Genomic DNA, 14,274 nt, shown 5'->3' on the forward strand with positions numbered 1-14,274 from the left:
AATCTGCCCTGTAGGTTACTCTTCAAAATCGCTGTTACATTTCCGAGTTGTGTACTTTTTGGAAATTAGAAGTGGCGAGCTTGTATGACGCGCGGTAACATAAGAAATGAGGAAAATGTTTCTCCTTATTGTCTCACAAAACAATTGATTAGGGTGTGTTACAAATTTAGAACCCACCCCTAAAAAAATTAAATAACTTTAGTTCCACTTTGAAATTAGTAACTCTGACTAGTCTCTGTTCGTCGTTAATGAGATGCAAGCACGTTTTAGAAATTGTTTTTGTACAAGTTGATGGTATTATCGGATTTGCGCTCTGTAGTCTTCTTGAATATACATCAGCGTTTAAAATAAATGCACAGTTTCCATATATATACTTTCACTCCTGAAGAAGGAGGAATTATATTCCTCCGAAACCTCTTCATGCAGCAGAAAGGCTATACGACTATTTGAACGGATATCACAGAATAAGATTACAATACACACATCGGTAACAATATCTCGGATGCGATAAGAATTATGTCCGGTTAAACAGAATTGATCAAAAGATGGCTGTATTCTGGGTTGGTAGAAGTTTACCGACGTTTCAGAGGTACTTGCTGCCTCGATCATCAGGGCTCACACTTTCAAATCTAAGCCAAAACTGAAGAGACGTCTTCAGTAAATATAAAAGTTAAGTTTTGACAGTGATAACCCTTAGACTCTTTCCCTCGAAATTTCTTTACAGCTTCTTAGTTGTTCTCCAGGGGAATGGAATCACCTCACAATAAATCTTTGATTTAAAAGCACACCAGTTCTTATGTTAACTGGCGGAATACGTGATCTGACAATTGAATAATCGGTCTGATATTTGTCTACATGAATTGACAGTGTTGATAAGGTGGTGCTAATTAAACTACATTTCTAAAAAGATTCTGCAGTTTTATACTTGAAAATCTGTTGTTGTTTTTGTGTACAAAGTGTTTTATTTACAGTGTTTTTTTTTTTTTGCTTCTTAAAACCATGAAGAGTGGATAAATTTGCTCGATAAACTGGAGATTTTGAAAAATTTTGACTACAATACGACTGGGGTACTGCAAAAGTATCCAATTAAATTTCGTAATCGAGCAAATATTATGGCTTTATTTTTTTATATGCTGCTTTGAAAGACTTTTCGATTTTTTTTAAGAAAAAGTTTTTGGAGAACAATTTAAGATTTTCTGTTCTTTGAAAATGATAATAATACTGGAAGAATGAAGTGATAATTAACCTTGGCCTGGAATGTGTTCATATTTCTCTCCAGACTCGTTCGTCTCAGTGGAAACACGGCCTTGGAAGACAAAGATGTTCTCGTCGTGAGGTTTAGCTGTTGATAAATGCCTTCCGTTGCTGGGGGGGGGGGTCTGATCACTTTCCTATGAGGGAGAGAAGGTTCGTTCTCCCAGAGGTACGTTGTAAATAACCTTTCTTATGTCGTGTTAGCCCTGGAGCCTTCTATAACGTGAAACTGATTTCCTCAGGGCAGAACAGACTCATCTCTGCCTTACTTCTGCGATAACCTTCGTATCAAGAAGATGACTTTCTATCCGTGTTCATGCAACTCCATCACTTAAACGTGACTACATTTTTCACTTGAATCAAGTCACATCCTTTGCTTCCCAATTCAAGTTTATAAATAATAAAATAAGACAGTGAATGTGTGGAAGGAGTTAGAAATGTTGGAACTGCTGGTTGATCCTTGTTTCTGTAAACACGACATTTAATGGGGGGGGGGGGGGGGTCCAGGGTAAATGTATTCTGCAATGTTCGCGATTCCTAAAGGTTCAGAATTCCTGATTGCATAATCAGGTTTAAGGTAATCAGAGAATTGGAATCAGGACAATGAGACTGAGAACTGAATTATTTAAGGATATGTTTGTGAACTTAGTTTCACAAGTGTACCTACAGAGGCACTGTACGTAACTAAATTAATTTGCTTACGTAAGCAACAACTTCAGTCTCTTTGTTCCAATCTGCTGAACTATGTATGTTCACTGCAATCGCAGACTCGTAACCCTTCTATCGGCAGTATTTACATAGTACACCATTTTTTTTTTTTTGCTAATTTATAAATAATTCTGCGTGTATCAGTGGATTACGTCACAGGATATACGTCTACGCACGACAGACACGTTTTTTTGTTTTTTTTATTTTTTCGAATTGAAGATAAAGATTGGAAACGTAGAAACATTGATCATTAAACACGTGTTTGAGACCTTGTAATTTGCATTTGAATAAAATGAATTCATGTACTTCAAAACGATGAATTATTTTGATCGAAAATGATGAAAGGAGAATATCTTTTTCTGGACATAGTGAGGATAATATTAAAATTGGTCATAAAATCGAGGGAAAATAATGTCAATCTCATTTAGGACAATTGGTAATTCATTTGGGATAAAAAAATTAGTACGTCGCGAACCATACCTCTACGTGGCTTTACCGTGCTGGGTCCCTTCACAGAGTATTTGTTTATTAGTTGTTTAACGACGGTTTGTCAACTGGATATATCATTTAGCGACGAATACCTTCCGATGTATTCACGACTCATAGCTGATTCTTTCATAGACGTTATAGCAAAAATTGCATTCCATCGACTGGTTCAGCAGAATTGTTCTCTGTGAGCTGTTTATTGGAAGCAAATACGTAATGTGCAGGACTGTGATCCTGTTTTGGAACGGGGAGGTGAGGGGTAATGTCACGTGGGATTGGTGCCCTTCCGAAGGACTAAATTAATTATATTCATGTTTTGTCAATTCGTTGCGAGTGCATAATTCTACATGATTCTCACAGAGACCAGTTTTGTAAAATCTCCGTATAATTGCATTAGGCCGTGTGTTGATTCGCTGTAATAATTGGGCAAATTAATAAATTCCATGAACTTAATTAATATTATATGCCTTGGGGCGAAACTGGATGAGGGCACGTGTATCGAATGCTCAATCTGAAACGTGGGTTTCAGAATGAGATTTTTAAAAATTATTTATGACACTTTTAGGTGCATTACCGAAAAAGTAGGCGAATACCTAATATTTCGCAGCGTCTGTCCATCCGTAAGTGAGCCCGAATTTTTGGGATGCATTTGGACGAAACTCGGTTGGGATTTTTTGATTCTCGTACAGTCAGCCACATCACTTAGATACTAACTTAAATATTAAATAACGCTGTCGAATAAATTACCATATTTTGATTTAAATATACTGAGTTGTTACCTGATATGCTGATTTAAGTTCTTAATGATTTACTTAACATCCGTGAAAAAAAATTCAAAATAGGCCACGATCTCTTCTCTCCTACTCCTCGAAGCCTTATATCTCTACAGTTGAAACAGCGTCGTTAAATATCACAAGGTTCACTGCTCATAAGTCAGATAAAAGTTCCAGTTTAAGTTTTAATGTCGTATAAAGCCTCTTCTACAACTTTTCCGTAATTTTACCCCGAAGATGTCCGTCACGTCCCTCCAATATCGTAGCATTTTGCGATACTCAAAAACCTCTCTTCGGTTTCTTACAGATTTCCGTGCATATTAATTTCCCTCTTTATAAAAATTTCTAAACCGTGTTGCGGTGTACCAGAAGTCCCCCCCTTCCGGCCAGACCACGTGGTATAAACTCTCAAAGCCCCGCCTAGCACTGCGTTCAAAATTAATCCAATTTAACGGACAGTAAAATGCATCGGTCTAGTTTTGTGAAGCGGAGATTAAAGACTATTTCCCAGATTTCCTATTGTCATGCGTTTCGACACTGAATCTCGCCATAGATCACCTCCGGGTTCAATGAAACGTCGTGTATGTTGATCACAGTATTAGTAACAAAGCGTGGTGATGCCGTGGATTTCGCTGTATCTTACAGTTCTGTGGATATTTTCCGATAAACATGTGATCCAGCGTATCAAAGGATATTTCGTTGTGATAACAGTCGATGGCCAGTGTCGTATTTCGTCTTGGATTTATGACTACAGTAATTTGAACAGCAGGTACTGCCTGAACAGAAATCAAACATTGCGTAATTTCCCAGTAAATTACAAGCCAATCAGAATAGTCGAATATTTATTTTAACCCCCGCGAGAAAGGACCAAATCTGAAAGGAGACGATTTTCTTACAGATAAATTACCGTTGGCTTTGTTTGGATGGGTTTTCATGTGAAATGAATGAACATCAAGACCAGTTGGAAATATCGCGTTTTGGAAAATGTTTTTACCTTAGACTATATGTAGTACGCCTTACAAATTTTATGTATTTTTTTTATAAAGTTCGCCATTATTTGGTAACCACGGTATAAAGGAATATGTTACATTGCTTTATGGTGTAACAGAACCAGGTCCCGCTAATGACCCCATGTCTAAGTAAATAGCACGTCGTTTCATACATTGATGGTGTCCTTAAAAGCGTGCGTTTAATAGTTAATGGCTGCCATTAAGTTAGTGGGAGAGAACAATATATTTACTGCTGACTTTGCGCTCGAAAAATTAGAGTTAAAAATTGTTCGATGATATTTTTTTTTATTTTTACGCCTAAATTGTAGTGGCGTAGTAAATCCTTGTCGGATGTACGTAAATATAAAAGTCTTCTGAAGAAAGAAACGTGATAGGTCTGAACTATAATTTACGTTTTAAACCAACCTTAACACTCCGTCCATGACGGTGTATTGAGGGTTAGTATAACTTGTAGGAGCACTGCATGAATAAAAGTGTCAGGATGGGTAAGACATGTGGCATGGATACGTAAAGCAATTTTGTTATAATTGTAACGCGGAGACATAGCTTCGGTGGTTAGTTGCTGGTATTTAACCACGGATGCCCGAGTTAATTTCCAGGGCAGTCCATGTCGGACCATGGCAAGTGGACAGACATTTTCCTCCGAGTCCTTGGGTCTTCCCTCGTCATTGCCATTCCGCCACTGCTGCAAATTCACTCATGAATCATCTGGGGGAGAATAGGCAACCGGTCTGTTAGCGGCCGTGGTCTCTTACAGACGCAATCTCACCCCATTGGGGGGAAAAATTAAGAAAACAAAAGCAGGCTTTCTTTTGACACTTAGAAATTTTCTTTTCTCAAAAGTCACACTTTGTTTGTGATGGCCAAACATGATACAAGGTCTGAATTCAAACTCTTTGTCTATCGGCAGAAACAGAATGTCCGAAAAGATGTATACACACAAGGCTAATATTCCGTATTATAATGTTTATACATATATTTTTAGAATATCTTTGATATTCAATGTCTGGAAAGAGGTACATCACGACTTAGATGTCAATTCTAGAGCGTAGAGTGTCGTCTGTTTTGACAAAAGGTCACCTGTCTATGGTGGCGCTGAGGTATGCCACCCCACAGCTGAGCTGGTGGCACGTGGCAATGGTCCAGGCCAGTTCTTTAAACGAGCGACTGGTTGAATTACTATGAGCGACGTATTGTTTGATCTCCTTGTTCTGACTTACGCAAGCCAATACGACTTAAAAAATTGTCTAAACTTACTCCGCGTATTTTTATAAGTGCTTTGTCGTGCTTTGAGATGTGACTTGAAAGATTTCTGTGACATTTTACCGAATGAAATTTTTTAAATGACGCTTGACTGATGTGTTCCTGTCGAGGACTTTTGTGAATATTCAGCAGGGAAATGACCAACTAGATGTCAGTTTTTCAATGATGACACTTTTTAACACGGGCACTTTAATATTAATAATGGTATTATCAACTACTACAGCAATAGAATAATTGTTAAATTTAGTACAGCGCTCGTGGTACAGAATTGTACGAGGTGATTTATCTCCCGTTTACGCGTTTTTAACGATTACATTCCAATTGAAAAGTTTGAGGACTTTCTATAAACCTTTTACCCAATCATCGTAGCAGAAAGGATTATTTGATATATTTTTATTGTGAGGTTGGCAACGCAATGTTTCTGTAACCTCTGGAAATGTGAGTTTCTGAAGCTGAAAAGCTGAAATAAGAAATCGGTCACCTGAAGGGATGGACCCGGAGCGAAAGGAGATAAGCGGTCGTAAAGCTTAGGAAAGGACAGGACAGGAGACGAGCCGAAGTCGGGTCGACATTTACGTGGTTTCCAGTTCCGAGTTGTTACGATGTGATGGACAGAAAGAGAATTGACGGGGACCAGAAGAAATTTATGACGGTCAGCGTCAGTGAACAATATGGTAATACACGCCGTCAAAGGGTCACGTGACAGAAAAGCAAATATAAAAGATGAAGGTGAACTCAGAGAAAATTCAGGGACACGGAAAAGATGTCAGGGAATGCCGAACTGTAGTGTGGGAAGTCGAGAGGATTTCTTTGTACACATGTTTCTGGTTCATGTGTTGAGATCACAAACTTGCAGTATATATCATGAAAAAATTTTTTGAGAAAAATGTGTTACGGATACCGACCAAGACTTGTGTACTTACAGACTAGACATACCACATACGGATTATGTTCTAAAAATGTTGGATTTATAAACCTTTAAACTTACGTTATTCGACCAATGATTCCATTTTCTTCGTGGATTTTTTTTTATGTTTTTGTTAAACGACAGTGTCAGAGAAGTTTATGCGTAAGAATTCTGACTTGTCGAGCTACATATGTGAATGTCAGAGCTCAGAAATTACTGACGTCATGCATGTGGTTGCGATAATCTTTCCTGCGTGGCCGATTCTACATATAAGAGAATTTGAAGTTTTTATGGCGTCGTGTGGGCTCCTAGGCAGATGCCAACGTTTCGAGAAAAAAAACACCTCACTACTGAAGAAGGAGACAATATACTTTTCCGAAATGTTTGTATCTACCGACGTGTCTACCGGGCGCCAACACTCAAAAGAACACAATTATTCCTCAGATTTCTATACCAAATGTAGACATTGTTTTATACTATCTATAAGGTTGCGATATTAATTTAACCTTCTTTGCCGACCGGATATGGTCTAGCTGTTAGAACGCTGGCCTTGTAATCCTGGGGTCTCGGGTTCGATTCCCGGCGGTGCCCGAATTTATAACTTGTGTTGGGCAAGGCCGTGGTCTAGGCAACACGGAGTTTTCCTCCGTGGCATCCCAACAATTACTCCATTCACACACAGAAGAAGGCAATGGCAAACCACTTCTGGATCATCTGCCAAGAACGTATATGAACAGGTCCCAGTCCGAGAAAAGGATGGAAGGATCCTATTCATATGGACCTGTCGTCAGACAGAACACTGAATAAAAAAAAAATTAAATTTTACCGATGGTGATTTGAATAGCGTGCGTAAAGATTTCGAATCATTCGTGGTAACTGTTATACCACGAAATTCGACTGTTACAGAATTTGGTAACTTTTCCTAACAGTTATAAGTTTTGGCGTGTTACTTTCGGTAATTCCAACGACCATGTCTTAGCAGTTCAGTGAATCACTCTGCTGTTTAAAAAGAAAACAGATTTTGTAGATTTCGGTCCTCTGGCCTGTAACGCCCGTGTGGACTTTTAAGTATATACTGACGTTTCGATGAAATATACAACTTCCATCTTCATGACACTACATTCCTAAAGTTGGAGGGTAATTTTACTTGTTGGTTGAATGAAGGCTAAGCTTAGTAAAGTAATGAAAAATAATTAGGTTCTTTGAGATAAGGGTGCTTAGGAGAATATATTAAATTATGAGGAATGGAATAACAATGATATAAAAAGTTGCATAATAAAGTGGGTGGATCATGTAGAGCGCAAGGGGAATTAGAAATGCGTACAACGTTTTGGTTGTGAAACTTAAGCGAAGAGACCACTCTCAAGACTTCGACGTTGATGAAATGATAATATTAAAATGCATATTAGGTAAGTCGGTTGGGATATGGGTTCACCGATGTTAAGCTTTTCTGAGCTTTTGGCTTCAATAAAATCAGGAATTTTTATGTCTAAGTAAACATAGGCCTAATATAAGTCTGTCAATAAGGACTCTTAGTTATTTGTATCAAACGCTGTGTTCTTTTTCCCGGTGTCCACAATCGTGTGACATCAAATTCTCTTATTCCAGAATATGGTTCACACCTTATACCATACAATACATATGTTTGTAGAATCCTTTTAGAAGCTTTGAAATTCTTTATAAACCTGAGATTCAGAAGTCGTTGTGAAGAATAGAATTGTCGGATGCTGTTGCTTTCGAAGATGTGCCTGAAGAATGCTAGATATAAGAAGACAGATATGTGCACTGGATTCTTCTGAGCTCGTGTTGGAGTGCTGAGGGTGGAGGGCTGTGATGTCGAGTATGTACAAGGGACGTCGTGTGACAGTCTGGCAGGAAAAGGTCTGGTTTTTCTGTGACGTACAATCCCGTCAGAAATTCTTCTATTATGTTCAGAGGCCGACAGAAATGTGAGCTTAACGTCAGCTAATTTACTCACTTCCTACAGGGAGAAGAATCACACGAAATATATAAATATGGAACAACGTACTAGAAAGTAATAGGCCAATTACAATTCGTTCCAAAGGCTTGAACATTAATGTTTACTTTTCATTAAAAGGGTTCGCCATTTGCATTTCATACTGAGAAGGAGCCGTCTCGGGTGATAATTTAGGTTCTCACGGCGGCTGGTAAGAAGACTGGGTGCTTTTTCGTAAAGAGAGTTTACCTTCGACGTTCACCGGTGTTTCTATAAGAAATATTTCGTTACTGTCACTTGAAACCGAAGAGAGAGAGAGAGAAAGAGGAAATTGGTGGGGGAGAAGTGAGAGACACTTCAATTTCAGGGGGGGAGAAAGAGCATCTTATAGCTAGAAGGTCCCCAGGCAATGTCCGCTCGTCCTTCTGTTAAGGATAAAGTAAGAGTGAAGACGTTAGTGTGATGATTGGCATAAAAGGCGGAATTTTGAACTTTGTATTAGCGAAAGCTGAGGCTATTAATTTGGAAGTTTAATACATAATTTAGAAGTTCCTACTGAGGGGAGGGGGGGGGGGGTAAATTTTGACGGCGTTAATGGGTGGTAAATTTTGATTAATTTAAATCGGGAGGGCTGCATGAGAAGCTTGCAGTGGCAACTTGGAACTTGGGAACCATCTCAGCGTTTGCTTGAAGACAGAGGAAAACCAAGGAAAACCTGTGTCGAGATGGCCAATTTGAAACCGAAGCTCGACTGAATAACATTTAAGAATTCAGTCCGTACCGCGAAGAAAACACAACACTTCACCATTACAAAGATCAGCTGTTTAACGCTGTTTAAGGAAATAATCACTGTGTACAGTGAGAATTATACGAAATTATGCGTTCTTCATGGAGTGCAAGTAAGATTCTTGTATTAGTTTTAAGACAAGAGCGCTGTACCACCTACGTCAATGTTTACGATCAAGTTTTGTCGCTTTAGAGTTCTAAACCCGCGGGAGACAGTGGACGAGTTGAATCTTGAAAGTGTCAACACGTACTGATGCCTTAAGATTCATTCAGTACTGACCTCCTGTCAACATTACCGGTCTGTTGGTCATAGTTCTAGCCATCGCTGCACACAAAGTTTGCTCTAGTCTGAAACCTGTAACGTGTAAATACGATAGAAATTACGGACTTTGTTTGCGTGTGGAATGATGATTCACGGTGAAATGGAGTAACATCATTCATAAGCCCCTTGGACTATAAATACTACTGCCTGGTACAGAGTAGTCAATTCCATTGTTTCTGGGGTCGTATGTTCGAATCCTGCTGTGCCTTTGTTTGTTCGAGTGCCCGTATTAATTCCTCGTTATTCGAAATATAAACTAACAAAAATGAATGTTAACTCGGAATTAATGTAAATGTCAGTTAGGGTAAACTGACTAATTCCATTTGAATGGATCTGAATCCGAAGATGGCTGTCTTGTGGGTAGTATCGCGGTAGAAGTTTACCAACGTTTCAGAGGTTATTGCTGCCTCCATCGTCACGGTAGCTTTAAATAATCACCGATTACAAAAACCGGTGACCGTGGACGTATCTGAGGTACATTCAACCGTTAAAGCTCACTGGTAACTATATGTACCACATGTTTAATAATAAGTAATTCTGAGTTTTGTTCAGATATTGTATTTGTGGGTTTCGTATGATTTTTCAGAATAAACAGTGATTATTTCCTTAAACAGCGTTAAATAGTTTATCTTTGTATTGGTGAAGTGTGGTGTTTTCTTTGCGGTACGTAGTCAGTCATTTAAGACGATGTAGGCAAATATGGTTTTTCAGTATTTCTGGACACATTACACACGCCTGTTCTTAATTGCATTTTTGGAATTCCGTGACCAAATTCTGAGTCTTTAACGCTTCAGTTGTCGCTCAGAACAGCTTTATTCAGCTCGTTATATTACCCCTGGAGTAATAGAGATGCAACATGCAAGATAATCAAGTACGCTATAGTAAGGGTCATAGAGCTGTATTTATCCCTCGTTAAGATGAGCGATAAACGCCCTTGATGGCTAATTGCTACGTGCCACAGAAAGGAAAAGTTATTGTCTTCTGCTAGAAAGGATTATGGCTACGAGAATAAAGTGACTCGTCTTAGGGTTTAACCCATTTGAATCTGAAGCTCGTTTACATAATATTTTAATTAAGAATTCAGTCCGTACAGGAAAGAATTTTTTTTAGAATGTTTGCTAATTGTTCATTTCGTATTTTTACGCGTTAAGTGAATTCAAGGCATTTTTTTTTCTATAGATCGTAACTCATATGTCATGTATCGAATGCAAAGCTGGGCATTGAGTTTGTCTAATTGAATAACCTACCTTGTTAATCCTTTTTATGGGTACCAATGAAAATGAAAGAAAGATTACCAAAATAATTTCTGTATTATCAACTTCAAGATACCCAGAAGACCTAGAAACTGGTGGAAAAATTGAAGAAGGCGACAGCTTGATGGAAGATATTTATTTTTATGAAACTCTTAAAACATGAAAAACATGTCACGTTAAAAGTTACGAACCCACCGTTGATGTAAGTAAATTAAGATGATCTCTCACGACGATGATAATGAAGATGACTGTTTCTGGGTTGTAGCGCCGTGTAGTCTGGTAGAAATTTACCGACGTTTCAGAGGTGCTTGCAGACTCCGTCATCCACATTTATAATAGCGGACTCGACAAGACATTCTGCACTTTGAAAACATTGTCGTTAAATCATATAATATTAAAAATTAATAGAATTTTTTTTTATTAAAGTCAAGCTCTAGTTAATGCACTTTAGGAGTATGAAAACCATATTCAGACGCTACGTCCAGAATATCACTCATGAAATATTCAGGAGAAGCCTTTGAGTGACTCGTGCATTTGCCTGCAAAGAGTTTGTTATTGTGCTGGATACGCTCATAGTTTGAAGTAGCTTAACTTTAAGCTCCTTACTTTAAGACGCCCGTGTCGAAGTAATAACATCCAACAGCTGTTCTAAGATCGACCTGATAATACTTCATCAGCGACTCTTATATGTCAAAAAGCATTTTCTTGTCCTAAAATTCCTCGAGCGAGAGATGAAGCCTTGTGATATCCATGACCTCTACCATTGGTTTTCTTTAACAAAACACTTCAATTCCATTCTACGTAGCGAAATCTGCTATTGACCGCATCCCTTATAAAATTACGCCGCGTTTGTTGGCAATTAGTTGAGAAAAACATCTTATATATCCCTTTATTGCAAAGGTTTTGTCTAAGTATTTTATTCTTTCAATCGTCAAGGTTTCACACAGCCGTGGTGGAATCAGTAAACTCTTTTAATGTCGATGAAAGTTTTTAAAAGTGATTCTTAAACCCTCTGAAACGGAAACTAATCTAAATGTTATACAAGAATTCAGTCCTCACCGCAAAGAAAACACAACACTTCTCCGGTACAAAGATCAATTTGTTAACGATGTTTCAGGAAAAAAAAAAATAGCTGTTTTCGGTAAAGATCATTTTAGACAAAAATTGAATACTTACTGATTGTTGTGCCAGATGGTTTAATAATGTGTAACAATGAAACCTGTAACACTGGAAAATGCCCTTCCTTGGTCTAAGATGACGGAGTCAAGGTCAGGGAGATGTTAAGAGCGTTCAGCTGAGAAACATGTTTGGAACTTTGGTTTAGTAACCCTGAAAGAAAGAGCCCACTTGGAAGACCTAGACATGGATGAGAGTGTTTGTAGGGCAGGTATACACAGTTCCAAAGATGAGACACTCCTTAATGACGAAACATCGAATTACGATGTGAGGCCATTTAGTGTTCCAGCGCTGCTATAAATAATCCCAACCTCTTCCTTTTGTAACTGTTTAACCCCTTGTAAAGATTCTACAGTGAATTGTGGTAGATCTAATCGACGAAATGCTACCATGACTACGTAAACTGCAAAACTATATTTTCTCGTTTGTTACCACAAACATCGATATATCAGAGTTTGTTCGCTATAAATATAATATTACTGGCGTACAATATGAAACGAAAACATTAGTCCCGTTGTATAGGCTGTCACTGTCGTTTAAATGAACTGCATGATTGTTGACTACGTTCGCTGACATCCGGTAAATTCTTGTCTGCAGAAACTGTAAAATATTGTTGAAATATACGGTGTATTTACAGAACTAAATGGAAGTTTAACAATGGAAAATGTAACTTCATCCGCACAGTAGTTAATAATGATCAAGTGTCCAAAGGTTTTTAACAGATTTCATTGTTGGATACTTGGAAATCGTTATCTTTTGTTCATGCCTTCTGTGATTACAGAACTGAATGTCGGTATCGAACTCACAACCCTCTTTTGTTATACTACATATCACAACAGAAAATATTTTTAAATGGCTTATCGTTTTTATTATATTCTTGGGGTGGAGGGGTTAATAATATTGGATTTACACACTACCTGACGTCTACACCTCGATTCTGTGCTCCATAAAATGCATTGGAATTAATGGTAATAAAATTCAATGTCTTTGCTTCTGACAGCCGTCCTTGTCCCATTTCTGCCTTCGGCGTAGTAAAATACAGATCTAAATCATCGTTTTGTGTTTTTCCATAACAACTGAGGATTTGAGCTGCTTGTGAGTCATACAGCAGCTAGTAAGTATAATTTGCCACGTGTTTTCCGGAAATTGTCGAAATAAAACCGATCTTTCACGATCGATTTTGACTAGTGACAGAAGACAGTCGAGTTAATAAGTTCTAGAATGGTGGATCATGCTTTTCGCTCCCAGTGCGTGTTTTTGTAAATATATTCAAGTGAGATTGTTACAGTGTGTTGGCGTATATTTGTTGTGGTTTATAATACTCGGTAAGGTTTTAAAACTCGTTTGAATGCAGTCTGAAGACATTATAAAATAAACTTCGCCCGCTTGAATGCGTTATGAGCGGATTGCTACGTGTTCTTCAGACATTGGACTCGGCGGCATGTCTACGTGCAGGTGAGTGACATTGAAATGGAGGTCGCCTGGGTTAGGATAAAGGGGGAAGGAGATAGTTATTAAAAAATTCCAAAATAATTATTGTGTCGCGTTGTAGTGTGTCATAATATTATGGTTGTAACGTTATACAACTCCATGGCACACGGTCTATCTTAAAAATGTATAGTTACTTGGGATATTACGTGTAGTACAGAATTAATTGATTGATTAATTAATTAATTAATTAAAGATAATCCTTATTATAAAGCTTAATTTTTCGAAATTTCCCCACCGCTGTTTAGACCAGAAGGGCCAATAAACCTCGTACTGAGCATATGAACCCCTATAAAGTAGCCGGGACCAAACTGTGCGTTTCGCCTTCTTCAATAGCTTATATATATATATATATATATATATATATATATATATATATATATATGGCATATACCACGTAAACGAAGTACATTATGGTAATTAAAAATTAAACAGCGAGATACTAAGCACTGCCTTTGGGAAATAATGTTTTGAGGGTGAAAACTTATAATCTGCTACCCCTCCCGCCACTGTGATCCTCATGCCTTTTACTTCTGACGGATGTGAAACGCACAGATTTGACCTGACTAATTTACGTCTGTGATGTTACGAGGCCATTTCTGCGTGGGCTACAGGAAGTTTAAAAAGTTGTGTAGTGTTATGCTCTGTTATAGTGACTGTGCCCAGTGTTTTGTAAACCAAATCCCCGGATATTCCGCCAATTAATACATGAAACTGAACACGTGTATGCAGTGTTGCATTGTAAATTGCATTTAATGTACGGTGCGTTTGGGTTTATTCGTCAGGACGCACATTTCTTGAACTGATGGCTGAATCATTACCAAATTTGTTTTTGTTACAAGCATTGTGCACCAGTCCAAACTGTCTGGTTAAGTAAGAACGTACTTAGTG

At 38.1% G+C, this 14,274-nt stretch overlaps 1 protein-coding gene across 7 annotated transcripts in view; it reads left to right on the forward strand.

The window, feature by feature from the left end:
- Window positions 1-14,274, forward strand: part of LOC110833551 (neurotrimin) — a 524,202-nt gene that overhangs the window by 232,433 nt on the left and 277,495 nt on the right. Inside the window, exon 1 of one of the 7 annotated variants that reach the window (XM_087349043.1) lies at window positions 13,090-13,350. The exons of 4 other annotated variants lie outside the window; for them this stretch is intronic. In XM_087349043.1, the coding sequence (XP_087205169.1) occupies window positions 13,286-13,350 (65 nt within the window). In that variant the 5' untranslated portion in view covers window positions 13,090-13,285. Of the gene's footprint in view, window positions 1-13,089; window positions 13,351-14,274 lie in introns of those variants that run through there. 2 more of the 7 variants (XM_022071764.2, XM_022071765.2) reach the window with 2 other exon arrangements.

This window comes from Zootermopsis nevadensis, unplaced genomic scaffold, assembly GCF_977971745.1.
Source record: "Zootermopsis nevadensis isolate Lab colony 2312 unplaced genomic scaffold, Znev_1.0 Znev_ptg000015l, whole genome shotgun sequence".
Classification (NCBI taxonomy): Eukaryota; Metazoa; Arthropoda; class Insecta; order Blattodea; family Termopsidae; genus Zootermopsis; species Zootermopsis nevadensis.